The sequence below is a fragment of the Macadamia integrifolia genome, unplaced genomic scaffold, assembly GCF_013358625.1.
Source record: "Macadamia integrifolia cultivar HAES 741 unplaced genomic scaffold, SCU_Mint_v3 scaffold3435, whole genome shotgun sequence".
In the NCBI taxonomy this organism is placed as follows: domain Eukaryota; kingdom Viridiplantae; phylum Streptophyta; class Magnoliopsida; order Proteales; family Proteaceae; genus Macadamia; species Macadamia integrifolia.
Window position 1 is genome coordinate 3,184 of NW_024869500.1, and position 12,314 is coordinate 15,497.

Consider the following 12,314-nt stretch of genomic DNA (forward strand, 5'->3'; position numbering starts at 1 on the left):
CAGATCTCTCAGTAGGAGTGGCAGCTTGCTGTGGAAGCATAGTAGTACGTTGACTGTCCTTAAGTTGGATCACAACATAAGATTGATCCAAGGTAGGAAAGGGGTTATGACCATTGTTAGTTAAAACGGGAATGGCAAAAAAACAGAGACGTACGGTACGGGTTTTAAACAGATAAAAACGATGAATGGTACGGTAAAAAAAAGGAAACGTCAAATGGACAAAAACGAACGGTACGAGTATTAAACGTGTAGTTTTCAAAAAAACGAAACCAAAAAAAGGGCAGTATACTCATGTAATTTGAAAGATTATTACTTGTATACCTGCATCTAATGTTCTAAACTATATCAACATCAAACATTCATGCATATATCATCCAAAATATAGCATCCAATGTAAATTCCAAATTAAAACTTAATACACCATACTAAAAATGACATGTCCAAAAAAAAAAAAAAAAAAAAAAAAATCCATCCACCCATATCATCCAAGATGTCTAAAGAACTCAGTATCATTATAACAGGTCCAAAGATCAATGATAAAAAAAAAAGATCAATGAGAAGGCATTAAACTATATGAAGTAGATCCTCCATCAGCTCCAGTGTCAGATGGTTCAGGTTCCTCGTATGTTTGCTCAAGCCTCTCCATTTCAAGCTCAAAGTCTACTATAGGTAAGTCACCAAGATTGTCTACATCAATAGGCCTTGAATCTTTATGTAGTTAGCTTTCATAGTTCTTCCTCATCATAGAGTTCATCTTGATGTACACCAAATCTTCTAACATCTCTGGGGCTAATCTATTTCTTTTCTTTGTTTATGCTGCATCCCAAGCACTCCATTGATGCTCACAAGGAGAGGAACTACAGGGCTGGCTCAAGATTCTACAAGCAATATTTTGAAGCACAGGAAATGCACTACCAACAAATTGCCACCAAATCCCTACAAATCAACATAAGTAAACAAATATAAGAATGCTATATTTAATAAAAAAATTTCAATAATAAACTAATTAACTAAGTCACTTACTTGGATGGTTAGTTTTCATCATTGTCTGCCCTGTCATATTGAACAACAATGGACTTTTCATGCGATAATCAATGACTTCTTGCATGAATTGCTCACGATCTTTTAAAGCAACTATGATGTTCATAATAAATTCTTGTGCATTCATAAATTTAGTTCCATCAATATCAAGTCGACCACCAAACATAATGGAAGGATTCAAAAGTGCACCAAAGACATGAACATGATGAATAATGTTCTTCTCTAACCTAAATTGAAACAAGTCCATTATAGCTAAATACTTCCCTCCATCATTCTTCACAAATTTTCTCAATGTTTCTTTTGCCCTTTTTGTTGCTTCATATAAGTAACCTGCAGTAGAACCATCTGAATCAACAAGGCGAAAAATACGAATAAGTGGCTCCATAAAAGCAACAACTTCCTTTGCCCCCTCCCAAAATGTATCTGATTGAATTATTCCAACAGTTCTCACTGCCATTTCAGCTCTATTGAATTGAAAGGCTCTCCACTCAGATGATGCAATAAAAAGCCTCAACTCATTCTCAACAACAATAAGAGACTGCAACATAAAAAAATAAGTACCAAACCTTGTCTTGCAAGGCTGCTTGATATCTCTATTGTTGGTGAATTTCCTCATCAATGCTACAATACCTGTGTGCCTGTGAATATAATCCACTACAAGTTTCCCATCTTCTATAATTTCCCTCACCCATTTAATTTTCTTGTGAATATCTTTCAAAAGCAGATTAATCCCATGAGCAGCACAATTTGTTCTATATATATATGACGCCATTTTCCAGCTAACATATCACCACAAGAACAAAAGTTAGAACCATTATCTGAAATAAATTGCACAACATTGTTTGGTTCAACTTTTTCAATGACATCAGAAATTTCATTGAAAAGAAATGTGGAAGTTAATCTATTTATACCGCACTCAATACATTTCAAAAATACAACACCCCCAGGAGAGTAAGCAATCACATTAACCCATGACCTCTTCTTTATGTCAGTCCAAGAATCAGACATAATTGTGCAACCTGTGATACCCCATGTCGCCTTTATACTGCTAACATATTGCATGATTTCTGCTTTTTTTCCAGGAATCAAACTGGTCCGAAGATTGTTATAACTAGGTACAACATAATTTGTACCATAAACACATGCACCCCTTAGCATCTCAATAAAAGAATTTGTTTGAATAACATTGAAGGAAATGTTATTATTGACAAAAAAATCAGTTACCAACATGTCCAATGATTTCTTGTCTTCCTTAGCAGCCATCTCTAGCATTGTGGGTTGATATGCAACCCTAACATGAGGCATAGAAGGTGTGCTACTTGTGGAACCCATTCCACTTTCAAGAGAATCACTCATTCTTTTCTTAGCAGATCTACTCAAATTAAATTTTTTCAGGGCATCAGCTTGAATGTGCTCAGGAACTTGGGTGCAAATTTGAACATCATGTCCAGGTTGACAAGCTAAATGAGCCTTCACTCGTGAAACACTCCTGGAATAATTAAGTCCACAATAGTTACATGTGAAACGGCCCAAACCACGTTGCTCTACATGTTCCCAAAATTTATCTTTAGGTCTCACCATTTTGCTTAAGCTCAGGTAGCTCAACTTTGAAATACCTACATAATATAATAAAACATCATTTCCAATCTCAATAAATAGAATAATTAACGTATAACGAATGAACGATGAGTAAATTCCTTTCAAAAAAATTAAATCATAGATAATAAATGAAAAAAAAATGGATGTAAAATGCCAAATCAGATTAGTAATCAGAAAACAGAAGTATAATACCCAATCAAAACTGATATAATAATTTAGATCTCAGCAATAATAACCCAACACAAGTAAGTAAACCGATTCAGCAATTAGAATAGAAGGAAATCAAATCTGGGCGCAAGGGTCACTTGCTCGGAAATTTCTTTTGCCTCCTATTTGGGATTTGCTGTCAAGGAAATTGAATAATTCACTTTCCCTTTGGGTTCGCAAATATCATCCTAGATTTTGGCATTTTCTAAACTACATTTGAAGGTTCCATGTCCAGGTAGACAAAGGACCTTACATCTTTTTTATTTCTTCCCCATTTATTTATTAAGTATTTCACATTTAGGATGAAATTTATCTTTGGTTGCGAGGCCACATACACATTATTGAGAACTATTATTTTCCCCTTCTGAAGGTGTTTGATGGATATGGAGAGTCATGTGTGGGGCTCCTCTGTGGTATGGGCCGTGCGGCATGGTGTGTGGTGTACATCTGAAGGCTGGAAGCCCCTTGGATGCATGCCCAGGTGCTCCCCAGCCATCATATGTACCCCGCACATAAAGCCACACCATAGAGTTGCCGGATCCGGGAGTTATGGTATTTAGGGTGGTTGATAGCTTGAATGCTCCATTGCTTCTAAAGAGTCACGAGACTCACGACACATTGACAAAACTAACTGCATCCCTTCTATACTCACTGGTTACTCCATGGTTGATTGAAATTGCAGATTGAAAGTAACTTGGAAAAAGAAGCCATGGCGAAAGTGACCCTTGCGCCCAGACCCTTTCGATGCTATATTACAGAACAAGAGGAAGAAGAAGAGTAGAGAGAGAGAGAGAGAGAGAGAGAGAGCACCTTCGACGAAGACACACTGCCACAGATTGATGCCGCTTCTGACGATTCGTCGAGTCTGAAGTCTGAACTCTGAAGTCTGAACTCTGAACCGTCGTCAATCCGCTGCGGCCAACATTCGTGAGCCGCCTTCCGGTAATGGCTCCGTTCGCTTGGTTTTTCCTAGGTTGGAAAATCGTGTCACGAAAGAAGGGAGAGATGGAGTCACGGACTCACCAGAGCATCGGACTACGGCTACGGGCACAATTTCAGAACTCAGAAAGAAGGGATTAGGGATTTGGGGAAGAAAACGAAGGGAAGGGATTTGGGGAAGAAATGAATTCAGAAATCTTAAAACGTTTTCTTCGGTTTTGGGTTTTTTTTTTTTTAAATAGTATGATAAAATTTCCATTTTGCCCTTACAAAATGTATACGCATTTTAAACGTGCGTTTAAAACGTGTTTAAAACGTTTTATACAGCCGTACCCGTTTTTTCCCACATTGTATGGAAGCATACGGTAATACGCGTTTTAAACGGCAAAAAAACGCGAACGCGTTTTAAACGCGTTTTAACTAATAGTGGTATGGACCAATTTAAGGTGCCGTAGGGAGATAAATGGCTCCGTAATAAGGCCTATCTAACTTGATTAAAGATCGATACCTGATCAACTGTTTATTAATGGGACCATGGCTTAAACGGGCTGATCACAATGCGAGATCCTAAATTTAAGGGATCGATTAGGCCCCACCAAAACCAGGTTTGCATTATATAAATCTTATTAAATCTATCATGTGAATCATGATGAAAACTGAGAAGAAAATAGATAAGATCTCAATAATTATAAAATCTTACAAAATATATAAAAAATTTCACCAAAATAAAAGTCTCAACTATTATAAAATGGAAGAAACTCAAGATTTTTGTGACTTTGGGTAATGGCTCACATCTTCATCCATCTTTATATATTAATCAATCAGCCAAATGGGTCCACACCATTAAAATAGTAGCTCATTCATAGAGTGCTCACTGCAGTAGATTTCTGTGCTTATATAATTAAGTAGATTGTTGCAGATAGCAAAGTAAGGCGTGGGTTGCAGGAATAATGGAGTTTTCTTCTACTTTCTCCTCAAAATCTTCTTCTTCTTCCGTTGTCTTCCATGGCACCACCACTGGTAGACCTAAATTACCAGTCTTCAGCTTAAACCGTAGAACTGCTAGCATTGGTTCTGAGTCTTACTGTAGAAGATTAGTAAAATCCAACACCAGAACCTTCTCATTGTCTTCTCTTTCTTCTTCAACCTTACCTCTTCTTGATCATAACCCTATAAAGCTTGAGGTTGAGGTTAAGGTTGACCAGGAGAAAGAAACCCAAGATGAAACAAATCTCTTGACTCCTTCTGAATATCTTCAGAATATGGACCCAGATTTGCATGAACAGCTACTGTATGAAGCTTTGGTGTGGAGTTCTCTTCATGGGCTTGTTGTTGGAGACAAGAAAGTCCAGGTCTTCCTTAACCTAATCTTCCAAAGTTCCATCTCTTCGATTCATTTTGTTTTCATCCTTTTTTAATTGTTACTGTTTACATGTTGCCATGCATTTGTTGGATTCCTTCTCTAGTTTTTGTCAGGGTTTCGCGCGAAAGCAATTATCCCACATAGCGATAGTCTGATTTATTATTAAATTTGTTGGACTTATGCACTTAACGATTATTAATCGGGTATTCACGGAGTAAGGTAGTACCCTTGAGCTCTCGATGGTCATCCAACTGGGACCAATCAAGACCTAGACCCATAGGGCACCCTTCTTACAACAACATCCAAAATCTTATCCCAATTAACATGGAGATTTCAAGTAAGAATGAATGCGAGGATCCATGCAAAAAGATTGACAGAATAGGCTCTCTTTCTTTATTCGTTCAAATCACATGGATTTTTTTTTTAATCCTCCACTATTATAAAATTTGTGTGTTATTTTATGGATAATTTTTTTAATCCTCTTCTAATCAAACGTTATTGACATTCTTTTATTCTCCTTTAGCAAGTGATGTCCTCATTACAAAATTGTATCGATTTCATGATTATTTTAATCCTCTTCCTTTGGCAGTTTCTTAATCCTTCCCTTCTAATTCTCCCCACGCATTAGAATATTTGTATAATTGATGAAATTTTGATCCCCATATAGTTTGAGCCTGTTTAGAACCGAGTAGAACCGTGTCCATGCCTTAGTCTACGAGTTCCAGTTACTTAAATGGGCGATAATGGTGTAAAATTCTTAAATTGGTGGGGAGTGATTAGGCCCCACCAAAACTGACTGGGGCAAACCAGTTGATTCCTCCAATTATTTATCATTTTCGTAAATTTCTTTTAGGTTCGTAATCGGGCTATTTGGGGTTTGGTTTGATCTAGTTTTGGATTTACATGTAGGCATAATGAAATTGATGGGAAAATATTCTTCTTTTTTTATTAATTATTTTTTGGGTTTTCGATTTGTTATCAAGTTACAATTGATTCAGTCTCAGTTTTCTTGATCTGGTTTTATTTTGATTTTTATTGGTTCCATGAAACCCTAATCCAAAACCAAACTGATAAAGGTTCGATTCAATTTAATTCAGGTTGAACCAATCTATTTCATCGGTTCAACCGGTTCCGACTGAGCCTTAGGCCCATCCATCTTTCACAGTGTTGGTGAGAAGAAGAAGGGGCCCAAGGGTATGGGGGAATGGTATGGATCTGACTCGGTCTCTGGGGCATGCCCAACTAGGTCCAGCCCAGCCCAGCCCTGCCCAGCTTCCAAGCATTCATTCTTTGGCCCATTCAAATCTCAGTAGAAATATAAAGAATTTGACTGGGCTCATTGACTGTTTACATATGTGCTACAAACATGAGATGGGCCAGCATCCTGGGCTTTTGTTTTATGTAAGTAGGCCCAGAACAGTTGGGTCTTTTCATGCCAGCTGTCTCTAGGCATAGAGGGCACAGCCGGACAGCGTTCTTGAATCAGGTGATCCGTTCTGGATTTCAAGGGTTCAGGTCCATTCCGGCCAATTCCTGACCGGTTTCAGATGAACCGAAATCAGCCAAGCCAGATGCCCGGTTTCGCATTTTTGAAACTTGGTCCGGCCTAGAGCCTGGTTTAAAAGTGGCCCAACTGGTTGTATCATACTGGCGGGAAAATGAGCCAAAACGGAGGGAAACGAGTGGAACAAGAAGAGTCAGAATCAACTGCTACAGTTTCTTGTTCGTTAGCGAGGATTTCAAATTTCTTCTTTTTCTATCCCTTCAAACTCAAATTTCAAAGTATTTTTTGTTTTTTTGTTTCTTTTTATTGATGATTTATAGTTATTTTGTTGGAGGAGGAAAGCATGAAAAGTGAAAAGAGAACTGAAAATAATGTGATGTAGAGATTTGGTATAAATAGAATTCAAAGATGATGATTGAATTCGAAAATCATGTGATGTAGAGTTTTCAATCTTTTCTTTCCTTCAAACTCAAAGCTCATTAACGTTTTGAATGTGGTGGTGGTGATGGTGATTGAGTTTGCAGAGATCGGGAAGAGTTCCTGGTGTTGGCATGACTCACTCCCCATTTTCTCTATTGCCCATGTCCTTTCCTCGATCTCATTGGCAGCAAGCCTGTGAATTAGCCCCTCTTTTCAATGAGCTCGTTGATTGTGTCAGCTTAGATGGTGAATTTCTACAGGAATCGCTCTCCAGGTGCTCTCTCTCTCTCTCTCTCTCTCTCTCTCTCTCTCTCTCTCTCTCTCTCTGTATGTTTATTTTGTGGTTTGATTCTATTTTTAGGGTTTAGTGAAAGAAATTGCAGATGTACCATAAAAAAGGAAAAAGAAAGAAACCCTCAAACCCAACTGCTCAGTTATAGAGAAAACATACCTAGTTGATATCGGAAACAAAAATTGCGGCAAAGCCTTCAAAACACAATAAAACAGAAATTTAGCCTTTAAACTGAACAGAAAGTTCTTGAGACATGATATATTTAGCCATGTATTCTATATCCTTATCAAAATGGATTCATTATTATCGGTAATCCATATGCAGTGTCCTGTACTTGCACTGATATTAGTCTAGGAATTTGAAACACCTCAGCCCCTCTCCACCTTCTGGGTTTTACCATATTCTTCTTTTATGCAATTGTCCATCTTTCTTCTGTTGTTAGATCCATTGGTCTTAAGTTCTGTTAGGGTTCATATCCCTTGTATGATTCATGAGAATGGAAACCCTAGTTGTCAGAGGCTGTTCTTGATTTCTTATCAGTATTTCTCCTCACATCGCAGGACAAAAGAAGCAGATGTTTTCACCCGCAGACTCTTAGATATTCACTCCAAAATACTTGAGATCAACAAAAGAGAGGTCACTTATTTGTGTATTACTCCATTGATTCAGACAAACTGCATCCATTCGTTGTTTTGTTCTAATTACAAGATGGAATACTATACTTGCTCATGTTGTTAATTTTCGTAATGTGGATGACACTAACTAGTTCAATTTTTTAACATTACTGCAGGAAATTTGTTTGGGTTTACATCGTTCAGATTACATGCTTGATGCTCAGACTAATTCACTTCTTCAAGTAGAGCTCAACACTATTTCAACTTCATCAATTGCTCCTGGTTGTATTGTTAGTGAGCTTCACAGGTTAAGTATTTCCATGAAAGCTGGAAAAATTGATACTTCGCCAGTATGTTTTCCATTAGAATGTTGTTTATACGTTTCTGAAACTGAATTTCAAGACCATATATCTTTATCTATTTGATATTGCATTTTCCCCTCTCTTCTGCTGTCTTGGCCTTGTGTTGGATAGTTTTGATGACAAACTCTAGGAAGTCTTTTCTTATTTTTCCAAGAATACCAAAGGTTATATGATTCAAATGTTTCTACATTGTTTTAGTGATAGCAATTAAAATTTCCTTCAGATAATTCAACTTTTATTTAAATTGGTGACATTTGCAAGTTGCAATAATATGTTTAGTATTAAACAGTATTTTTGTTCATCTTTCTGTTAGGAATGTCTTCACAAATTACATCTCCAGAACCAGGCTGGTAGAATTGACCCAAACACGATGCATAACCGTCTGATCTAATTATGGCCCAGCAATTAAAATCAGAATCCATCAAAGCAATGTTTATGGTACACCAACGGATCATCATACTGAACATCAAAACCTGACATGGTACTTCTTGAGTTTTTCATTTTCTATAGGCCCTTGGAGACTGAAACCACACAATAGTATTTACCATTACATCTTTAGATGAATCCATGGATGATTATAACAAAAATGTGTAGTTTGGTAGGACATAGGTGGGATTCCATTGGGGACACGATTAATTTAAATTTTGTCTATTTTTCTATATTCAAGTGTATGCCACTAATTTCTATTTTTACTATTATGTGGAATGCCTACATAGTGGATGATGCATTTATGCATTCAAATTTAGCAATTGAATGATGCCATTTTGAATGAAGTTGTGCATATGAGACTGAAGAATCAGTTCCCAAATGCAACTAAGGAAGAATAATTAGCAACTTTTCTAAATGATGGTAGTTCATTTTCCAGGAACTTAATCAATCAAAATGGAAAGCTCCTTGGGTTAGATTCTGGAAAAATCCCTAGAAACAACAATGTCAGTCAGTATGCAGAGGCATTAGCTAAAGCTTGGATTGAGTACAACAACTCCAGGTTGGAATCCAAAATTGCCGTAGTATTGTTTCCTACCTCTGTTATGAGGTGTTACTAATATCAATTCTTTTGTGCAGGGCTGTCATTTTGGCTGTAGTTCAAGCTGATGAACACAATATGTATGACCAGCTTTGGCTTCTCTCCATTTTGATAGAGAGATATCCTTTTTATTCTTCGTAGTTGCCTCCTACTATGCAAAAATATAGTCATATCGTTCAATATTTAGAAGTAGTTTTAACAGAATTTTTTTTATCTTCTGTTGAAGGTATTGAAAACTAGTCCTTGGCAGCAATTCATGTTGAAGGCATTGAAAACTTGCTTTGAACAGAATTCATTACTTGAAAATGCAGACAGTTTCTGAACCAAATATTTGTCACTGAAAAATAAATTCCTTAATTTATCAATTCAAAAAAATGGGAATTTGCAAGCTGTCACTCTCAAAAAATTTATCCCTCACCAACTCAGAATAAGAGGTTGGAAAAAGTTAAATAGAATAAAATAAAGTTCTTCTCTTGCTTCAACCCTACGGCCCAGAGGATCTTCAACTCAAAGCAGCTCAAAAGGGTGCAAGCAAGATTGTTTCCAGAAATGTTTCTTAATGAATTTCTACATGGGAATCTTCCTTAACTTTATATAACACATATGGTGTAACAGTAATTCGTAAAACATTAACAGAAATAGATGCTGATGCGGTGCTTCTGCCAGATGGGACTCTTCTTGTGTATGTAACTTATTTTGCTTTATCTTTTTCTTCTGTGCTATTCTTTTTCCCTATTTTGTCGATGTAGCTCGGTAGCATTCATCTTTCTTTTTTTCTTTTTTTTTTTTCTTTTAATAAAAATGATTTTTTTTTCACCTTTGTGTGTGTGTGTGTGTGTGTGTTAGGGGGAGGGTGCTTTTTATTGTGCTTTCTTCAATGTTATATTTCTAAATGTGAAAGTTTTATAATCTTATAATCACAGAGGTGATCGAGAAGTTGCGGTTGTATATTTCAGAGCTGGGTATACACCGCGTGATTATCCTTCAGAATCAGTATGGACTTTTGCCTCTAAATCTTTCATCTTCAACTGTGACCCAGTTATATTTTATACATTCTGGAGAACCTTCTTGCTTTGCTTATGTGCATGATTATATAGGAATGGAGAGCAAGGCTACTGATGGAGCAGTCCTCTGCTGTCAAATGCCCATCTATTTCCTATCATTTAGTTGGAACTAAGAAGATACAACAAGAGCTAGCAAAACCCAATGTGCTTGAGAGGTATCAAGTTTTCTTTTAAGACCTGATTTCACTTTTTCAAGAAACTTGCTGACATTTCTAGTTCAATTGTATGGGTATAGTAGGTTTACTTACAACTTAATTCTGCCTCCCCAAACCCTCCACCCCCCAGAAAAAAATAAAACTTAATTAAAAATGAAATAAAGAGAGAAAAATCTATCTGAGCACAACTCCAAATCTTGTGGGTATGCCCAAATTGGATCTATATAGAGAAAAGGGGGCAGATGGGATCAATATTCCCTTCCATTGGCAAAGATTGTGATTCTCCTGTAAGATATCATGCAAATGAAGCTCCTGATTTAGTGAGAAAGAATGACTCTGGATGCCCCCATTTAGGTCAGTTTGTGTTATAATGGCAATGCAGTTTATCTCTAACCTGGTTTAATTTTTTGTATGTTTTGAAGCACTTTAATTACCTTCAAATGAAATAGTGACCTAAACATAACTATTAGGTTCATCAACTTTACAATAAACATGGCACTATAAAGGATCCCAGATTTACTTCCAACTGATTCAAATAAACTTTTAAAACAAAATTCTGCCATGTTTTCATGGGTTTTCTGTCACTCAGATGCTGGCATGGCAAATCCACATCATTCACTTGATGGGGGTTGGGGTTCTACAGATATGGTGTACCCTGCCCATGTGATCCCAGTTGCATTCTTGTAATATATGCTCCAATTTGTAGTTCACCTTAAAGCTTTTCATGAGGGAATAAACTTGCAACATAGAGAACAAAATGGTGACATAATGAACTACATGGATCTATTTTGACTGCTGTGGCAATTGCCACATCAAAACCATCTACAAATAGTATGTCAAGCTTGCTCTGTCTACGCGTGATTCCTGTCTCTAGTCTCCAGTCTCTACTTTGAACATTGAAAGACCTACATGTCGAGGGGAAGGGAGGGGAAGGAGAAGTACCATAAACTTCATAACATTTTATAAAATTTAAACAAGATCAAATACTTATTGAGACAAAAGAACCAAATTTCAGAACTATCAGTCTACCTTGGATAAAATCCAGAATAAGCACCGACTTACAACCTTTGACAAGCTTAAAATTTTCTTACAGTAGTATACACTCCTTGGACTTTCTAGCTGGTAAAGTTTCAGCTCAGTGAAGAGGACTTTCTATAGAAATATGCTCAATCAGCTACTGGTCTGCTCTAAAATTTCCAAATGCCATTGTAACTACTCATTGTCATTTTTCTTTGTACTCTTTTATCATTTATCTGAGTGCCAAATTTTATAGTTAATGATTTTGCATCATTGTGTGGCCAGGTTCATTGAGAACAAGGATGACATTGAAAAACTACGTAAATGCTTCGCAGGGTTGTGGGATTTGGATGACTCTAATGCTGTGAAGAATGCAATTAAAAGACCTGAACTGTTTGTTATCAAACCCCAACGAGAAGGAGGAGGTCCAGCCATTTAACATTGCTTTTCTTACTAGTACAACTAATGCTACTAAAGCTAAATTACCATTTTTATTATGTGATATCTGTGTTAGTATTGGGTTCTCTGACAATGGCTCATGATCCCCTTGCAGGGAACAACATCTATGGCGATGATGTGAGAGAAACCCTACTGAAATTAGAGAAGGAAAGGAGTGAAGAACGTGCAGCCTATATTCTTATGCAAAGGATTTTCCCCTTTACTGCTCCTGCATTTCTGGTCAGAGATGGATCTTGTCATCAAGTAAATAG

At 36.9% G+C, this 12,314-nt stretch overlaps 2 protein-coding genes across 2 annotated transcripts; one reads left to right on the forward strand and one right to left on the reverse strand.

Annotated features, from left to right (window-relative positions):
* Nucleotides 1–550: 550 nt before the first annotated feature.
* Nucleotides 551–2,622, reverse strand: LOC122068136. The gene is made up of 4 exons (XM_042631999.1): nt 1,854–2,622; nt 1,024–1,752; nt 847–936; nt 551–687 (listed from the first exon to the last, which is right to left on the reverse strand). The coding sequence occupies exons 1-4, from the start codon at nt 2,620–2,622 to the stop codon at nt 551–553; spliced, it is 1,725 nt and encodes a 574-aa protein (XP_042487933.1).
* A 2,102-nt stretch (nt 2,623–4,724) lies between these two features.
* On the forward strand, nt 4,725–12,306 carry LOC122068137 (glutathione synthetase, chloroplastic-like; the record flags this gene model as incomplete). The annotated part of the gene is made up of 11 exons (XM_042632001.1): nt 4,725–5,138; nt 7,178–7,347; nt 7,926–8,001; nt 8,156–8,286; nt 9,207–9,329; nt 9,407–9,487; nt 9,970–10,050; nt 10,292–10,361; nt 10,466–10,587; nt 11,890–12,029; nt 12,158–12,306. Coding segments are annotated over exons 1-11 (1,545 nt in total), but the record flags the coding sequence as incomplete, so codon positions are not given.
* Nucleotides 12,307–12,314: the final 8 nt, after the last annotated feature.

Bases quoted from the DNA above. Each gene is read 5' to 3' on its own strand.
- LOC122068136 (XM_042631999.1), bottom strand. From the start codon at position 2,622: ATGGTGAGACCTAAAGATAAATTTTGGGAACATGTAGAGCAACGTGGT. The intron at 1,753-1,853 runs GTTCTAACTTTT...TGCTTTTGAAAG, and splicing joins GCAATTTATTTCAGATAATG to ATATTCACAAGAAAATTAAA. The intron at 937-1,023 runs GTAAGTGACTTA...GTTGATTTGTAG, and splicing joins GATGAAAACTAACCATCCAA to GGATTTGGTGGCAATTTGTT.